At 37.3% G+C, this 14408-nt stretch overlaps 1 protein-coding gene across 1 annotated transcript in view; it reads left to right on the top strand.

Annotated features, from left to right (window-relative positions):
• The window catches only part of LOC135714118 (uncharacterized), a gene marked incomplete at its 3' end in the record, with an annotated part of 43601 nt that extends 29471 nt beyond the window's left edge, over positions 1 to 14130 (top strand). Inside the window, exon 2 of the mRNA XM_065237395.1 lies at positions 12242 to 14130. Coding sequence (XP_065093467.1) covers positions 12252 to 14130 — 1879 coding nt within the window. The remainder of the gene's footprint in view (positions 1 to 12241) is intronic.
• Between the last annotated feature and the right edge of the window lie 278 nt (positions 14131 to 14408).

The raw sequence follows: 14408 nt of genomic DNA, 5'->3' as shown, positions 1-14408 counted from the left end.
CTTCTTATTTACAAAAATGGAAAATTTCTCCCAACGCTTTCAAAATTCAACTTATTATATATAAACATAAGCCTAGAGCTTGCTTTTTTGCAACCTAATAGTAGTCACTTAGTCACTATGAACGGAGTTCCAATTTCCTGGTCAAACCAAGTGAATTATCTTGGATCAGTACTTGACCAAAAATTAACTTTTAAATATAACAAATGTATAAAATGTTTGTAGCCTCTTATAAACAGGAAATCAAAACTTTGCCTGACGAATAAACTTCTAATATTTAAACAACTTTTGAGACCGGCCTTGCTTTACGCTGTGCCAATATGGTCTTGTTGTTGCACTACCAGTAAAAAAGCACTTCAAAGGAATCAGAAAAAAAATTTGAAGATGATTTTGAAGTTGCCTCCCTGGTACAGTACTACCGAAGTACATAGAATTTCGAATGTTGAGACTTTAGAACAAATGGCCAACAAAATAATTAATAATTTCAGGCAAAAATGGTTGCAATCCTCAATTGCAACGATTAATTTCCTGTATACCTAGATAAGGTTTAGTTTTAGTTTTAGTTTTAAGATTTCAACTGCCTTACTGACATGCAGGTTTAAAAAAAAACTGTTAAAAATAATGAAATACCACTGCAGGAACAATTTAAAAACACTTAGATATGTATCATAACAATTAAGGCTGGTAAGTTACTGTTGTAGCTGGAGCACCTATGTTAAAATGAAATGAAATTTATTTTGAATTTGGAGCATATAAAGAGATAAAAAAATAGTAGTCTCGAGGTAATTCCATCGAACCCCTCCTCGAAGTCTTAAGCTGATTAATTTCAAAGTGGAACACAGACTACGCACTAACCTTTACGTATGTCCTAAAAGGTTAGTACTTAAGTGCACATAAAACAGTTAACTAGTGCGTATTGATTAGATTAAATACTCTGTAATCAAAAATTCAATTCCAATTCCAAATTTAGTAATCATCACTGCTTTCGAGGTGCATGAGAGTCAGCTTTGGTGAACAAAAGAAACCGATTGAACAAGTGCCGTAATTATGGTGGGTTGAAACCAGGGCCCCCAATCATATCCTCTCAATAATATGTTTCAAGAAATGAATAGTTGGTTATTTTTGAATCAATAAATCAGGCAAGTTGATATCATGAAAAAAAGGGAAGTTCACAAAGCACCATATGTTTAAGGTTTCTGTTTAATTCTGGTTCCAACCACCTAGAATGTACTTCAATTTGGCTTCTTTGGTAAAGATGTGCATTTCATAATGTTGAGAAATGCTGCCCAAGACCAATGATTTACAAAAAGCAGGCCCACATATAAGAAGTTGGAAATAATTCACGTCCAATTCACTTTCGCTCAACCACCGCAACCCTTTTCGAGTTGGAACATACTTCCCCGTTTATTAATTAATCGATTTCTTTGATCCTATCCTAAACCTATTTATAGCCGGCGCCGGTGGTGTAGTGGTAAGCGTGACTGCTTTCTCACCCCAATGGGTCTGGGTTCAATCCCAGCCGAGGTCGGTGGGATTTTTCTGAGGCATAAAAATCTCTGGTCACGTCTTCCTTCGGAAGGGAAGTAAAGCCGTTGGTCCCGGCCCATGTATGTGTGTTGAATGGGTGCGATATCCTACGCAGGTGTGGAAGCTGCCTTCCTGCACATTCGATTGCCGTCAATGGATAGCAATCGATGTCCGTCGGTGATTGGCACTAGATTGCGGAACAGAGACCGACGTTAAATAAAGGAAAGAAAAAAAACCTATTTACTACACGCTAACATAAAAGTACACAATAAAGAGTAAATAAAGACCCATTTTGAAGAAAAGTGGCTTAACTCATGAAATGAGTAAAACAGACTTTACTCATTAATGAGTATTCGATGAATACACTCAAAAATATTACAAAACGAGTATAGATTAAATTTTATGCATTTTATGGTTTTTCAAAATTTATACATTGGTTCGATTAAAATTTTCGTCAAAATTATACTAAGTCCGAATAACGGAGTGGAATTCGATCAGTGTTTACTAATATGACAGGAATAAGAACATCTGGATTCCCTTCGGAGCTTCGTGCTGGTGAAGGGCTTTGTCCCAGCGGATTTCTACTGCGCCTGTAATCTGCAGGGCAGCATCGAAATTGTAAGTATTTTTTTTTAATATTATTAATAAAAAATTAACTAATGAAAAAAGCTTCCTGAGACAATTTTTATTTTCATTTGAAAACAATAATATTTACCATAAATAAAATAAAGAAGCGAAAAATACATTCTCTTGAATAAACCGTATCTATGCATTGTGAGTATATTTCGATTTTATACTATGGCACGCATAAACCATTTATATACTAAGTTTGCATTCTCTCCCTTTATACCGACCTTTGCGTCGGTACAAAGAGTGTTGCTATTTAGCGTAACTTTTATACTATTTAGATTTCAATATTTTTTGAGTGTTCGTCAAAAAAAATTACCCTTCTTGATGGTTCTGTAGATGAGTAAAAACTACACATTTTATTGATTTGTTTTGCTTTATTGGGCTACCTGGAAGTAACCAATTAAATTATAAAAAAAGCGGATATAATTAAAACACTTCATACTCTTTATTGAATATAATCACAATCATTATAATTTATTTGATTTTATAAATCGCGTTAAAAATCTTTGACCACAGGTGCAGTTCACTGCGGGTCAGAGCGAGAGAGAGACGTTGCATATCGCACAGGCCCAGATCCTACCACTTTTCCCTTTTTGGAGTTCTTCGCTAGCCTGAAACGGAACACATTTTCAAAATACCGTGTCTTAATGTTCATCATGATTCTAATTCTTACCTCGTATCAACCGGTTCCAAACTCCTATGGCAACGATTTTTGCAATGGTTTCGGAGCGTTTTGTTTCCAATGAAACAAACAATACTCGTTTCGGGAATGATCACAACACTCACTTGTTAAAAAAAAAAGTTAAACACTCTGGGTCTTCACTTCGTCAGAGATGTGTTTACATTGATTGAAGGCATATTTTTACCCATTTTTGATTGCAGAAGATATTTCTCAAATGGGGAAAAAGTACCCGCTCTTCGTTTTTTGAAAATACCCATTTTTTGACAGGTTTGAATAACTTCAAAAAAAGAGTACAAGATACTCATTTAATGGGTACCTTCGAGTTAGCGTGCACGTACACAATTCTTTGGGCATTCTTACCCTCTCTACTCTTATTCTCTTCGCTTCCTAGCTGCGCGCGTCGCGTACTATAGACTTCTCTGACGTTTGTGAAATGCGCAAGGATTAGTGCAGAACTTGAAGTAATTTATTAGTATTAGTGCTAGAAAACCTTTGAATTCACCCAAAGTTCTGCACTAATACTTGTGCAATTCATAAACTTCAAAGAAGTCTATTATCGGTCCATACCACTGCCGTATATGGGTACATCTGTTAGTAAGTAGAATGTGTTTTGATTTCCTTCTCGCGGGACGTCGGCTCTCGTGGCTCTGCAATAGTATATTGGTAATCCGTTTCTTGCAGTTGGTGAAGATTGTGATCTACATTGAACTGTTTTCGGAAATGTTTACGTTCGGTAAATGTTTGAACATAGTGTGTGGTTTTCCAATGCATTAGGACTAGAAAGTAATCTCGTTCTTTTAGTAAGCCTGAACTGGAAACCAGAAGAAGACGAGTTGTACAAACGAATCATTGACATATGGACTGATCCCAAGTAGTATTACCAGTTTTATCAAGGTTTTAAAGCATGCTATTAGTCCAAATTATAGGTAGCAAGGCTGTGATAGAGCCAAAATTTCTATTGGGGAAATTGGTTTTCCGAAATGTGGAAATAATCCATAGGGTTTTGATTTCAATAATGACCACAAACTTCTCAAGATTCATTGAAATGACTGAAAAATAAATTGAGGGATGCTATAAACCAGACTCGGAAAATATAAACTTTACATTCAATTTTCAAAAAAATCGCGTCATTTTGTGTAAAATAGCAATAGGGTAAAATGACGCAACCTTTTCACGATCTTTAATAATGCGTCGAAGCAAATTGTTTTTCTTTTTAAATTTTCTAAAATACATCACAGTGAATTGAACCATTATTGGTGACTGATCATGAATACGAAATAATATCAATTCATATCAACAACACTTCTATTAACTGATTTTTAAGTATGAGGAGTCGTTATCAGATTTAGTTTATTCAGTTAAAATCAGGCTTGCTTCCACTCACTTTCTATAAAACAACGGTTTTCGGAATTTTAGAATCATTAGATGTTATTATGATACTTTGTACTTGTTAGAGGCTGAAATACAAGTGTTTGACACATAAAACCTGTCAAATTCGCTTTAAGATAGTCACAATCAGCGATTTTACGGCCCTCGAGCGCTTACTCTGAGTGAACGCTCATAATTCATAAAATCGTTGATTTTGACACTTTGAAAGCAAAATTGACAGGTTTCATGTGTCAAACGCACACTTTGCAACCTCTTCTTTTTAACTTACAAGTATACAATATCATAATAACATCTAACGATTTTATAATTTAAAAAACATTTTTTATAGCAACTGAGTGGAAACAACGCTTAAAATAAAAGCAGGTTGCAGAAAGAAATACAAACGAAAAAGGAATAGACCAGGGCTCCCAAGATTTTTTTTTTGTTAATTTCGTTATTATTGAGATTTTTAGCACTTGGCTAGTTCATCTCATTGGGTCCCAAGGGTGGTTTAGAAGGCCCTGGTTTTGTACAACAGCTACGACATGAAAAATAATAAAGTTAGACAAGATCCAGCCAGGTGCTGAAAGTCGCCAGAGCTAAACTAAACTAACTAAAATAATTAATTATGTTGAACTTTGTAATGAGTTGCAACAATTGCAAGCTGCATTATTGTGTTGCCATTTCCTTGTACAAATTAAAAATATGGCCTATTCGTCAGTTTCATAGCCAAGGAATCAAAAATATCTCCAGAAGACAAAATGGCAAACGATAAACAAGCTATGTCAGAAATGAAAAGCAATAATGATATAATCTTCTTCCTTTTTCTTCATGACGAATAATTTCTGCAACATAGCTCGTAGAAGGTAAAGCCCGATTCAAAATAAATTTGGACGCATTCAAGTGATCATTACTCAACAACAACAACAACATACACGTCAAACAAAAGGGTATTTATTCAGCTTCCAAACGATTTATAACAAGTTATTACATTTCACCGTTTGGAACAAACTGTCGCACTTTACTTGTGATCGATGCCATCATGATCTGCACAGTCGCTGGTGACACTGTACCGGCGAACTTATTCCACTTTAAACGCATTTGTTGTGCATTTGTCACTTCTTTACCGCATCCTCGAAGTTTTCGCTTGACAATTGCCCAATATTTTTCGATCGGTCTGAACTCAGGGCAATTCGGAGGATTAATTTCTTTGGCGACGAAATTAGCATTGTTTGCAGCATACCATTCTAGTACCTCCTCAGAGTATTGGCAGCTGGCTAGATCCGATCAAAACATAACGTTGGTCTTGTGTTGCCGAATGAAGGGTAAAATCCTCAGTTCTTTGTCCCTAGTGCCACTTTTATGATAGATGTGCTGTGCTCTATCCACACTCAGAGTATTCTTGTAACGTTTGATTACAAGACTCACCGTTGACTTTGGAAATTTTAACACTTTTGCTATTTTTGAGGCAGACCACGAAGGGTTCTCTAAATGTTTGTGCACAATTAATTTTCTTTTATCATGTTACACGATCCGTAATTTCGGGAAGCGTCGATCAATCGAGAAAAACTTTTCACCGATTTCTTCGTCAATGAAACATCAACAAATGCCTGTCAAACGTTTTTTGTTCCAACAACCAGGGGCGCGGTGGTGTATTAAACCGTGCGTCGAGATTTACTTTGAATCGAGCTTTAGAAGGAAACGACCAAATTGTTTGCAAGCTTCTTCACGAAGTATAGCCGAAGATGATACACGATACACGATCATTTTATGTCCTCCGCCATGTCTATTGCAACAATGCAGGCAAGTAATATAGCATTATCCTTCTACCACTCCGATCGAGCTGTGTTGCAGTGAGAGTTTGTCGTGGTAGTCGTAGCAAGCGTTTTGTTTGTATCGTTGGTTGCTTTATGTGTTTGGATTCGCTGATCATAGCTCGAAAACTCGAAAAAACGAAATTTTTTGACGTAAGACTACGTCTGTGATTTCTATATGGGGGTACACTTTGAGAAAACCGGAAATGGAACATGTAACAAAATTATGATAGATTTTGAACGTTAATAACAAAGCTGTCCCTGGACCAATTTCAATAATTTTATCACCAATCGATCAGGAATATTTCTACGCAATTGAGAACTTATCATTTTTCAAAATGTCACTATTATAAATTACACGAACATGCAACTGTTGCTATGATTATTAAAATTATCACCGATTGCTTGCGAAAAGCGATTTCGCTAACACAGATTTCAAAGTTGAATTCCATCTGGTCTTACCAAACGGTGTTTATTCAATCACCGCTTGGTGAATGGTGGTTTTCTCCAGCACACGACCAAAGGCTCCCCGCAAACAGCTAGCTATCAAGGCTGTCCTCAACCGCTGATCAGATTCAGTTCCAATCACCGTGTGTGGTGGTATCCGGTCGGCATCAGCAGTGCTTCCGGCGCGTGGCGTTGAACATTGTTCTCCAGTACACAACGAGCTGCAGCCCACATGAGCAACCATAGAAGGAGGATGAAGCCGCACCGATATTGATCGGAATCAGTAGCTCTTCGTGAGTCGCTGTAGGCCATCTATGCCAAGCGCGTCATACTAAGGAGTATACACAGAGAGAACCCCGCTCAAATTCCTATTCCTACACAAAATACAAGCTCCTAATAACATTTAATAACATTATCTTTTTTATCTTTCTTTATTAAATAGACTTTCAGCCATCGGCTGGTTCATATCTGATTTAATAACATTTATTATATACGACCACGTAGTCCTACGTCACCATTGCGTACAACCCTATCGGGCTGTCCGTTGTAGTTTTTTTTTATAATTTATAAATTTCATGAGAAGAATTAGGCAAAATACTTGCATTAACATAAATTGACATTGTTCAATATTTACTGTTTATCTTTTATAAAAAAGCTTATTCAAAAAATGGTTTCTTTAGAAAATTTGAAAACTAAGACGCTTCAAAATTGGCCAAATTCCTAAACATCAACTTAAGTCATTTTTTTTTAAATTTCGTTGTATTTTTGCACAACAAAGGGATTTGAACATAGGTTTCTGTGATTAAATGACACTGTGTCCAGAACAGTGTTGCCTAAAATCAAGATCAGAAAATCAAAATCAACTTTCTTTCAAGATCATTATCTCCTAAAATCACAATATGGTGGCCCCCCTACAGGGAATATACAACTAAACCCATGCAATATGGATATCTACGGAATTAGCTCGATAAGTGGAAGTGAAAAATTGTCATCCGCAGCCATGTAAGAATCCAAGATCGTGAACCAAACTCCAATATGGCGACCCCTGGACTGGGCTTGATAAGTGGAAGTGAAAAATTGACATCCACTGACATTTTGGAATTCAAGATGGTGGACCAAAATCCAATATGGCGGCCTCTGAACAGGAAATAAGCATGTAAACACATGCAATATGAATATCTACGGAATGGGCTCGAAGAGTGGAAGTGGCAAATTGACATCCACTGCCATTTTGGATTTCAAGATGGTGAACCAAAATCGAATATGGAAAATCGAATATTGCGAATATGCATCTAAGCCTATGCAATATGGATATCTACGAAAAATGGGCTAGATGAGCGAAAGTGGATAGTTGACATTCGCCGCCATTTTGGAATCCAAGATGGTGGACCAAAATCCAATATGGTGGCCCCCCGAAAGTGAATATACATCTAAACCCATGCAATATGGTTATCTATGGAAAGGGCTCAATGATTAAAAGTGGAAAATCGAAATTTGTCGCCATTCCAGTTTTCATTTTACTCATTGAGCTCTTTCAATAGATACCCATATTTTATGGGTTTAGATGCATATGCGGTGTCCAGAGACTACCATACTGACTGAATTTTTTCCACCATCTGGGATTTCAAAATGGCGGTGGATGTCGGGTTTTATTTTGTTTGTAATACTAAGCTTGTGATTTTCCGTTTGGTTATTTTGTTACCTTAAAATCAGCTCAGCTTAAAAGCCGATTTTGCAGTTATTTTCGGCCGTTCCTGATATTGAATTTATTTCATCACTGCATCAGAATTTCAATTCACAGATTTTTGGGAGTCATAATATTTGTCACACTTAAGCTTACATTTATAATTATGGATAGTTTACAGAAAGATCGAGAGAAGGATTAGTAATTTTCATTTAATTCCACTACCTTATTTGCTTATCCTTGACACATACGCGTATTTCGTCTACAATTTGCAGACTTCTTTAGTGTCTTGTACTTATACTGCGCAAAGTCTGTCAATTACAATGACAAGGCTCAACCAAAGATGAATACTAAGATGAAACTGTCGGAAGAAAAACTTTCTATTTTAGTGCCTTCTTTCACGGTCCCTTTCATCCAATGATAACCCCCCGTATTCAAGGTAATTTTGTGGTTGTGCTGCCCCCTCGGAAGAGATGAAATTTTGCACTCATTTTTATCAAAACAATCACACCAAAATCAGAGATGTCCCATTTTTTAATTACTCGATTAACAACTAATCGATTATTTTTTGTTCGCTGTGCTGCCATTTTTATACCAATGAGAGTGCAGCACATGTTTGAAACGATCGGTGATGATCCTGTGGTGATGTTAATGCTTATATCGGCATGATGTAACCGATTATAAATAGTTTACTTTTCGGTTCGTTAATCGATTAAACGATTATTCGAATGAAAATCGGACATCACTAGATGAATGTGAAACGTCATTTCAAATATAAGAACCGTTCATAAATAATGATACAATTTGAAAGGGACCGGGGCTAATCACAAATTACGTCTCCATGGTAACTGAAATAAACACGAGTGTTCACCGGTTGGCTCAACACTGCTCGCCAGTACGAGATTGTGGATTTGCCATGTATTATTATCGTTATCGGAATTCGACGCTGTGGAGACTAACATTTGAAAAGGACAGAATTCCAAAATGACCATATCGAGAAAATCCTATTTCACAACTTTCCATTTTCTAGATGCTTGAAATATAGTTAATTGTGTAATCTATCAGCATGCATCACTAAAAACAAAAAAGAAAAACAGTTTTCGTTTTCGTGAAATTGAGAATAAAACATCTTGCGCCCTGATAATTTCTTACAAGTTGTTACCCCCCGGATCTTCCATCCTTTGAACTGCCAACACTGGTGATACACCGTGGAAATACACCTTCGGGATTTTTTGTTTGTTGTTCAGCGCCCATTACACATGTCAATATATTGACAAACATCGTATTGTGTATTGTGTTTGTGAACGTGGAATAATTGATTGGGCACTTGCATCGTGGAAACGATGCGCTACAGCGTAAGTAAGGAGATCGAACTACGCCTAATCGATTGTCTGGCAAGGAACTTTTGGGCTTGGCTCTCGGGTAAATCACCTCTGTTCCAATGTGGCAAGAATGACATAAAATTATTTGAAGTGGTTTACATGTTCATATTTGTTGCTATGGTAATAATTCAATTTATGTGACGTAAAGATTTTTGACGGAGGGAAAGTTACAGGGTTTGAATGTAGGAAAATGTTCAATGTTTTCTGTTTCTAACGCTATAAAATTTGATAACTGAACTTAAGATTCATTCGTATTGAAATTAATGAGAGATGGATTTGACTATTGCGTTTATCTGGTATGCTTCATCTAATGTTGAATATCTGGTATGCTACAAGGCTTTTGTTGCACCAAGTGTGAAACATCTGTATTTCATGTTTGAATGGGTTGTTGTCTTCAGCATTTTTAATTTCTAGAAAAAGCGTAAATTAAAACTGAGTTTTTTTTAAGAATAAGGATTTGTTGTACAAATAGAATGAACAGAAGGGGCCCTAAATGAGAACCTTGTGGGACCCCTGATGTGGCATGAATAGTGGTTGATTTGTTTTTCCTTTGAATCTTATTATTTGATCGCGGTTGGTTAGATATGATTCAAGCCATTTAAGAAGTTTTGGCTGCATTCCCATCTTTTAAAGTTTAAAAAGAAGCGCGGGTCAAATGCTTAGCTGAAGTCTGCGTACAAAACTTCAACATGATTTCCGTTGTCCATTGTTCCTAGATAATAATTAATGAATTCGAGTAAATTAGTGGTTGCCGAACGACCTTTAAAAAAGCCGTGCTGCATAGTAGATATTCTATTTTTGATTTGGGCAAACAATTTTTCATCTATAATCGCCTCAAAAAGTTTCGGGGTGCAAGAGATAATGGCTATGGTCGTCATGAACTACCAGCAGAACCAGAACGGTCGTCTGCTGTTCGACCACTCACAGCATGGGCTGTACTCCGTTTGATTCTCGGACGAGCCAACATTCATCTCACCGGCGGGCAACCCATCGACGCTAGACCTGTTCCTGACAAATACCGGTTGAAGCGCCCGAACTCCGTTGCGCATCCATGTTTCACTACCGTGTTGAAGCGCCCAACGTAGAGCAGACAGACAGACAGAATGACAGTGCAATTCCATTTCTACTGTATGGAAAAAGCTCTTTGATGAATCAATTATCCTGAGGTTGGAACTGTGCTCGTCCGCACCTAGCAAACCTCGAATAATAACTCATCAGAACAACTGCCCCGATTCTTTATTTTTCGAAAATTTTTATGCATGAATTTGTTACTTAAACTCTACACAATAGTTTTTCTCCAGTATGTACAGATAATGATGCCACCAATCCAACTTTGAATCGTTCGGAGAAGGGGCTCATGGTTCCACTCATCCTGTATAGTCTTCTTCTTCTTCTTCAGGTTCGCTCACCACCCGAAATGAACGCTCGGTGCATCATAGATTTGAATGGTTAGTGTGCAACAGAAAATGATGAGTTTTTTAAAGTAACAGTTTCATCTGAATTCCTAACTAACCACATCGTATCTCAGTGACATTGTCTCACTCTGAACCTACATTTAAAGTTATGTTGTGATTATATGGTTACTGTGCAAGTACCACAAGTTCAACAACGCCCAACTATGGACAGTTCAATGCTATGGACACCAAAGAATATATAGAGATAAAGCTCAAAAATACAGTTTTAACTGATAGTGACTCATCAAGCTGTTCCATATTGGATCCTGCCAACTCACGGAACCTGTAATGTGGGCCATCAGAATGGTTCATCGGTTGCTAAGTCAAGTACTGCTCAAACTGAAGCAATACATTTCTCAATGTTTCAACTTTATTCTAATGTAAACTTAATATCGTCTCACCCATATGCCCATACACACCCAAAACCCATCCCCACACAAAATCAAATAAAAAGGTTTATGTATGGTAAACACGTCCGGACATTAACAGGAAAAATGGGTTTACATCTTCACTATCGCAACTACGGGTAATCATCGAAAGTATTTGCATTTTACTCAGGCACTTTTGAGGAAACTTCAATCACCCTCTCATACTTGAAATGTGCCACGACCAACCTGGCACAACGATGCCCTTACGCTCTTCCGTTGTTTACAAAAATCTTAATTTGTATCTACTGTAGATTTGCATCGACCATGAGCTTCCGAAGAAGTCGAACTTGGTATAAGGACGATGAGGATTTATTCTGCTGCAAACGAGTGGTGTCGCGTAGACGAGTGGTTGCGGAAGTGCTTATTAATTGTTGTGTAATAATTTCAATGGCTGCAAATAAATTCAATTTTACTTTGGTTGTCATATATTCGTTGATTTCCATTATAAAGAATGGAAAATTATTAAATTATGAATTATTCCAACGTTGGGTAAAGTTTACCTATGTATTAACCTAATTTTGCCTAGCCCCACTGAAGCCGGCCGTTGAGTGAAAGAAACTCAATTTTGGTACTTTTTTCTTACCGTGTAGAAATTCGTGTGGTACCACTATTTTTGAAATTTGTCAAGAACTTCAAACAAAGTCATTGGAAACTTTCCGTAACACGTTTTCCGGAGGCTTCGTAGTCAGCATAAAGTTTTTTTTTATCCACCCTGTTCGAAGCGTTAATTTAAATTCTGTTACTATATCTAATATTGTTCTTACAAGATAATTTTGTAACGGGTGGCCTTCATAGCTTGTTGATGAAATATTTATCCTTTTTTTTCAGGTGGTTCAAAATGGATCAACAATCGTATGAAAGTGAAATTAAGTCGGGTGGCCACGGCGAAAAATTCCAAACAGACGTTGCCCTCGTACTGTTGCTGCGTACGCGGGAATTAAGTTCCACTACAAGGATGGCGTATGAAATGAAGATGGCCGACAAGTTTGACGATGTTGTGTTGATTGACGATACAAACAAGGAGATCCACTTAATTCAAGCAAAACACGCCGATACCAAGGATGAAAAGGTTAAAAATATCGATCTGGATGCCCTGTTTCCAACTGGAAATAGTGCCAAACACTCCGGGGACTTTGATTTGTGCAAGTATGCCAAATCCTACATGACTGTGACTGGAAGATTGGAACTAACGGCGTTCAAGAAGATGTTTTACATCTTCACCAATAAGGATCTGAAACAGACCGATAACGAGTGGGTGAAGATCGAAAAACGGGAAGTAAATGAAATTCTACGTTTTTCTGGATCCAGTGCCAAAAACCTGGAACTTATTCCATACGAGAAGGCTATCACAGAGGTGCGCAATTACATCAACAAAGATTTCATTGCGATTAAAGATGCGATCAAAGAGTTCTTTCACAGCGGAACGGTTAGCCAAATTTTACCTCTTTATTGCACTCCATTGAAAGACGTTATGATCATAGACCGGAAAAAGTGTCGCTTTGCAAGCAACTTCAATGCTGAACATACAAATCCCAATGTTGCCAAGCTATACACCATGTTGCAAAGCGATCAGGTTGATATGGAGAAAGAAGTAACCGTCAACAATAATTTCCTGGCGAAAGACTCAAGGAACAAACTTTTGCCACCATTCGTTGGTGAGGATGACATTCGTGGCTTCTTTCGCGATTTAACTCTATCTGTGGGTCAACCGAACGATTTGCAACCCATCATCGTTGGTGAACTACTGGCTTGGATGAAGACGTGGATTCAACCGGACATTCTCGGTAAGCTGGGGGAAAAGGACTTGGATCAGGTGTATATCGACCTGAAAGATAATTTTGTCAAATGCAACGAACCTGATACCAAAAATAGGAAGCGTTTTTTGGCTAAACAAGGTATCGAACAATGCTTTGGACAATTAAAGCGTGGAATGGAGACGGGTGTCATAAAGCGCGTAATGGCAGAGGTGGAAGAATGGCAATTTACGTATATTAACCGCCATATCAAGTACGAAGAGACGGCATTAGAACCAACCGGTAAATTATTAACCAAGGCAACAGATAAGGATAGGACTAGCACAATAGTTCGAAAGATAAGTGATACTATATTAGTTGAAGAGCTTCGAGGAAGATTCAAATACCAGCAACACATTTTACTTGTAGCAGACCCCGGTATGGGAAAAACCATTTTACTGCAGTTTTTGGCATTTCAGGTTCAAAAACAAAGCCACTCTGCAGTATTCTTGGTGTATTTAAGCACGCTTTGTAATGCACTAAACAAAATTGAAAAAGTATCAAACTTAGACGATGTCCGGGGAATTCTCAGCGCTGCTCTTTCAGAGAATAACTGTAATCTCATCCTTAATGCCCCGAAAAGGCGAAATGACGAAGGATATTCCATTATTTTAGCATTGGATGCGTTTGACGAAATACATTCCAAATACACCGAGAAAGTAATTAGTATACTTGAACTGCTCAGCTCTAGAAAGAGTATTCAGTTCATAATCAGCTCGAGACTCCACGTGCAGGAATTATTGCAAAGGAAGTTCGATGTGAAGCTAATATCCCTAGTCCCTTTTCGGCATGAGGATCAGATCCAGTACTTGAAGAAAATATGGATGAAGGACAGTGTTGATGAGAAAGATGTTGAAAACTTTTCGGAACTTCTTTTAAAAAAATATCATTCTAGCATTTTATCCAACTTGAGTGAAATTTCCGGTTTGCCTTTGATGATGCGAATGCTCGCTGAAATTTACTCTGATAAATTCGAACAATTTATTTCAGCAGCGAATTCCGACAATATGAAACAGTTTGATTGGTCAGAAGACACATTGAATATTGTGCAACTGTTAGAGCAGTTTGCCAATAAATGTTTTCACAAGAAATTTGTAGAAAAATTTAAGTTCAGGGTTGATACCCAAGATGCTGAATTTAATTCAATAATTGACATGTACATTTTGGAACATCAACTGCTAGCGATAAAGCTGCTGGACATT

The sequence above is a fragment of the Ochlerotatus camptorhynchus genome, unplaced genomic scaffold (genome assembly GCF_037179485.1).
Source record: "Ochlerotatus camptorhynchus isolate MF236.1 unplaced genomic scaffold, CSIRO-AGI_Acam_v1.1 ptg000616c, whole genome shotgun sequence".
In the NCBI taxonomy this organism is placed as follows: domain Eukaryota; kingdom Metazoa; phylum Arthropoda; class Insecta; order Diptera; family Culicidae; genus Ochlerotatus; species Ochlerotatus camptorhynchus.
This window is presented reverse-complemented; position numbering and strand designations above follow the sequence as displayed.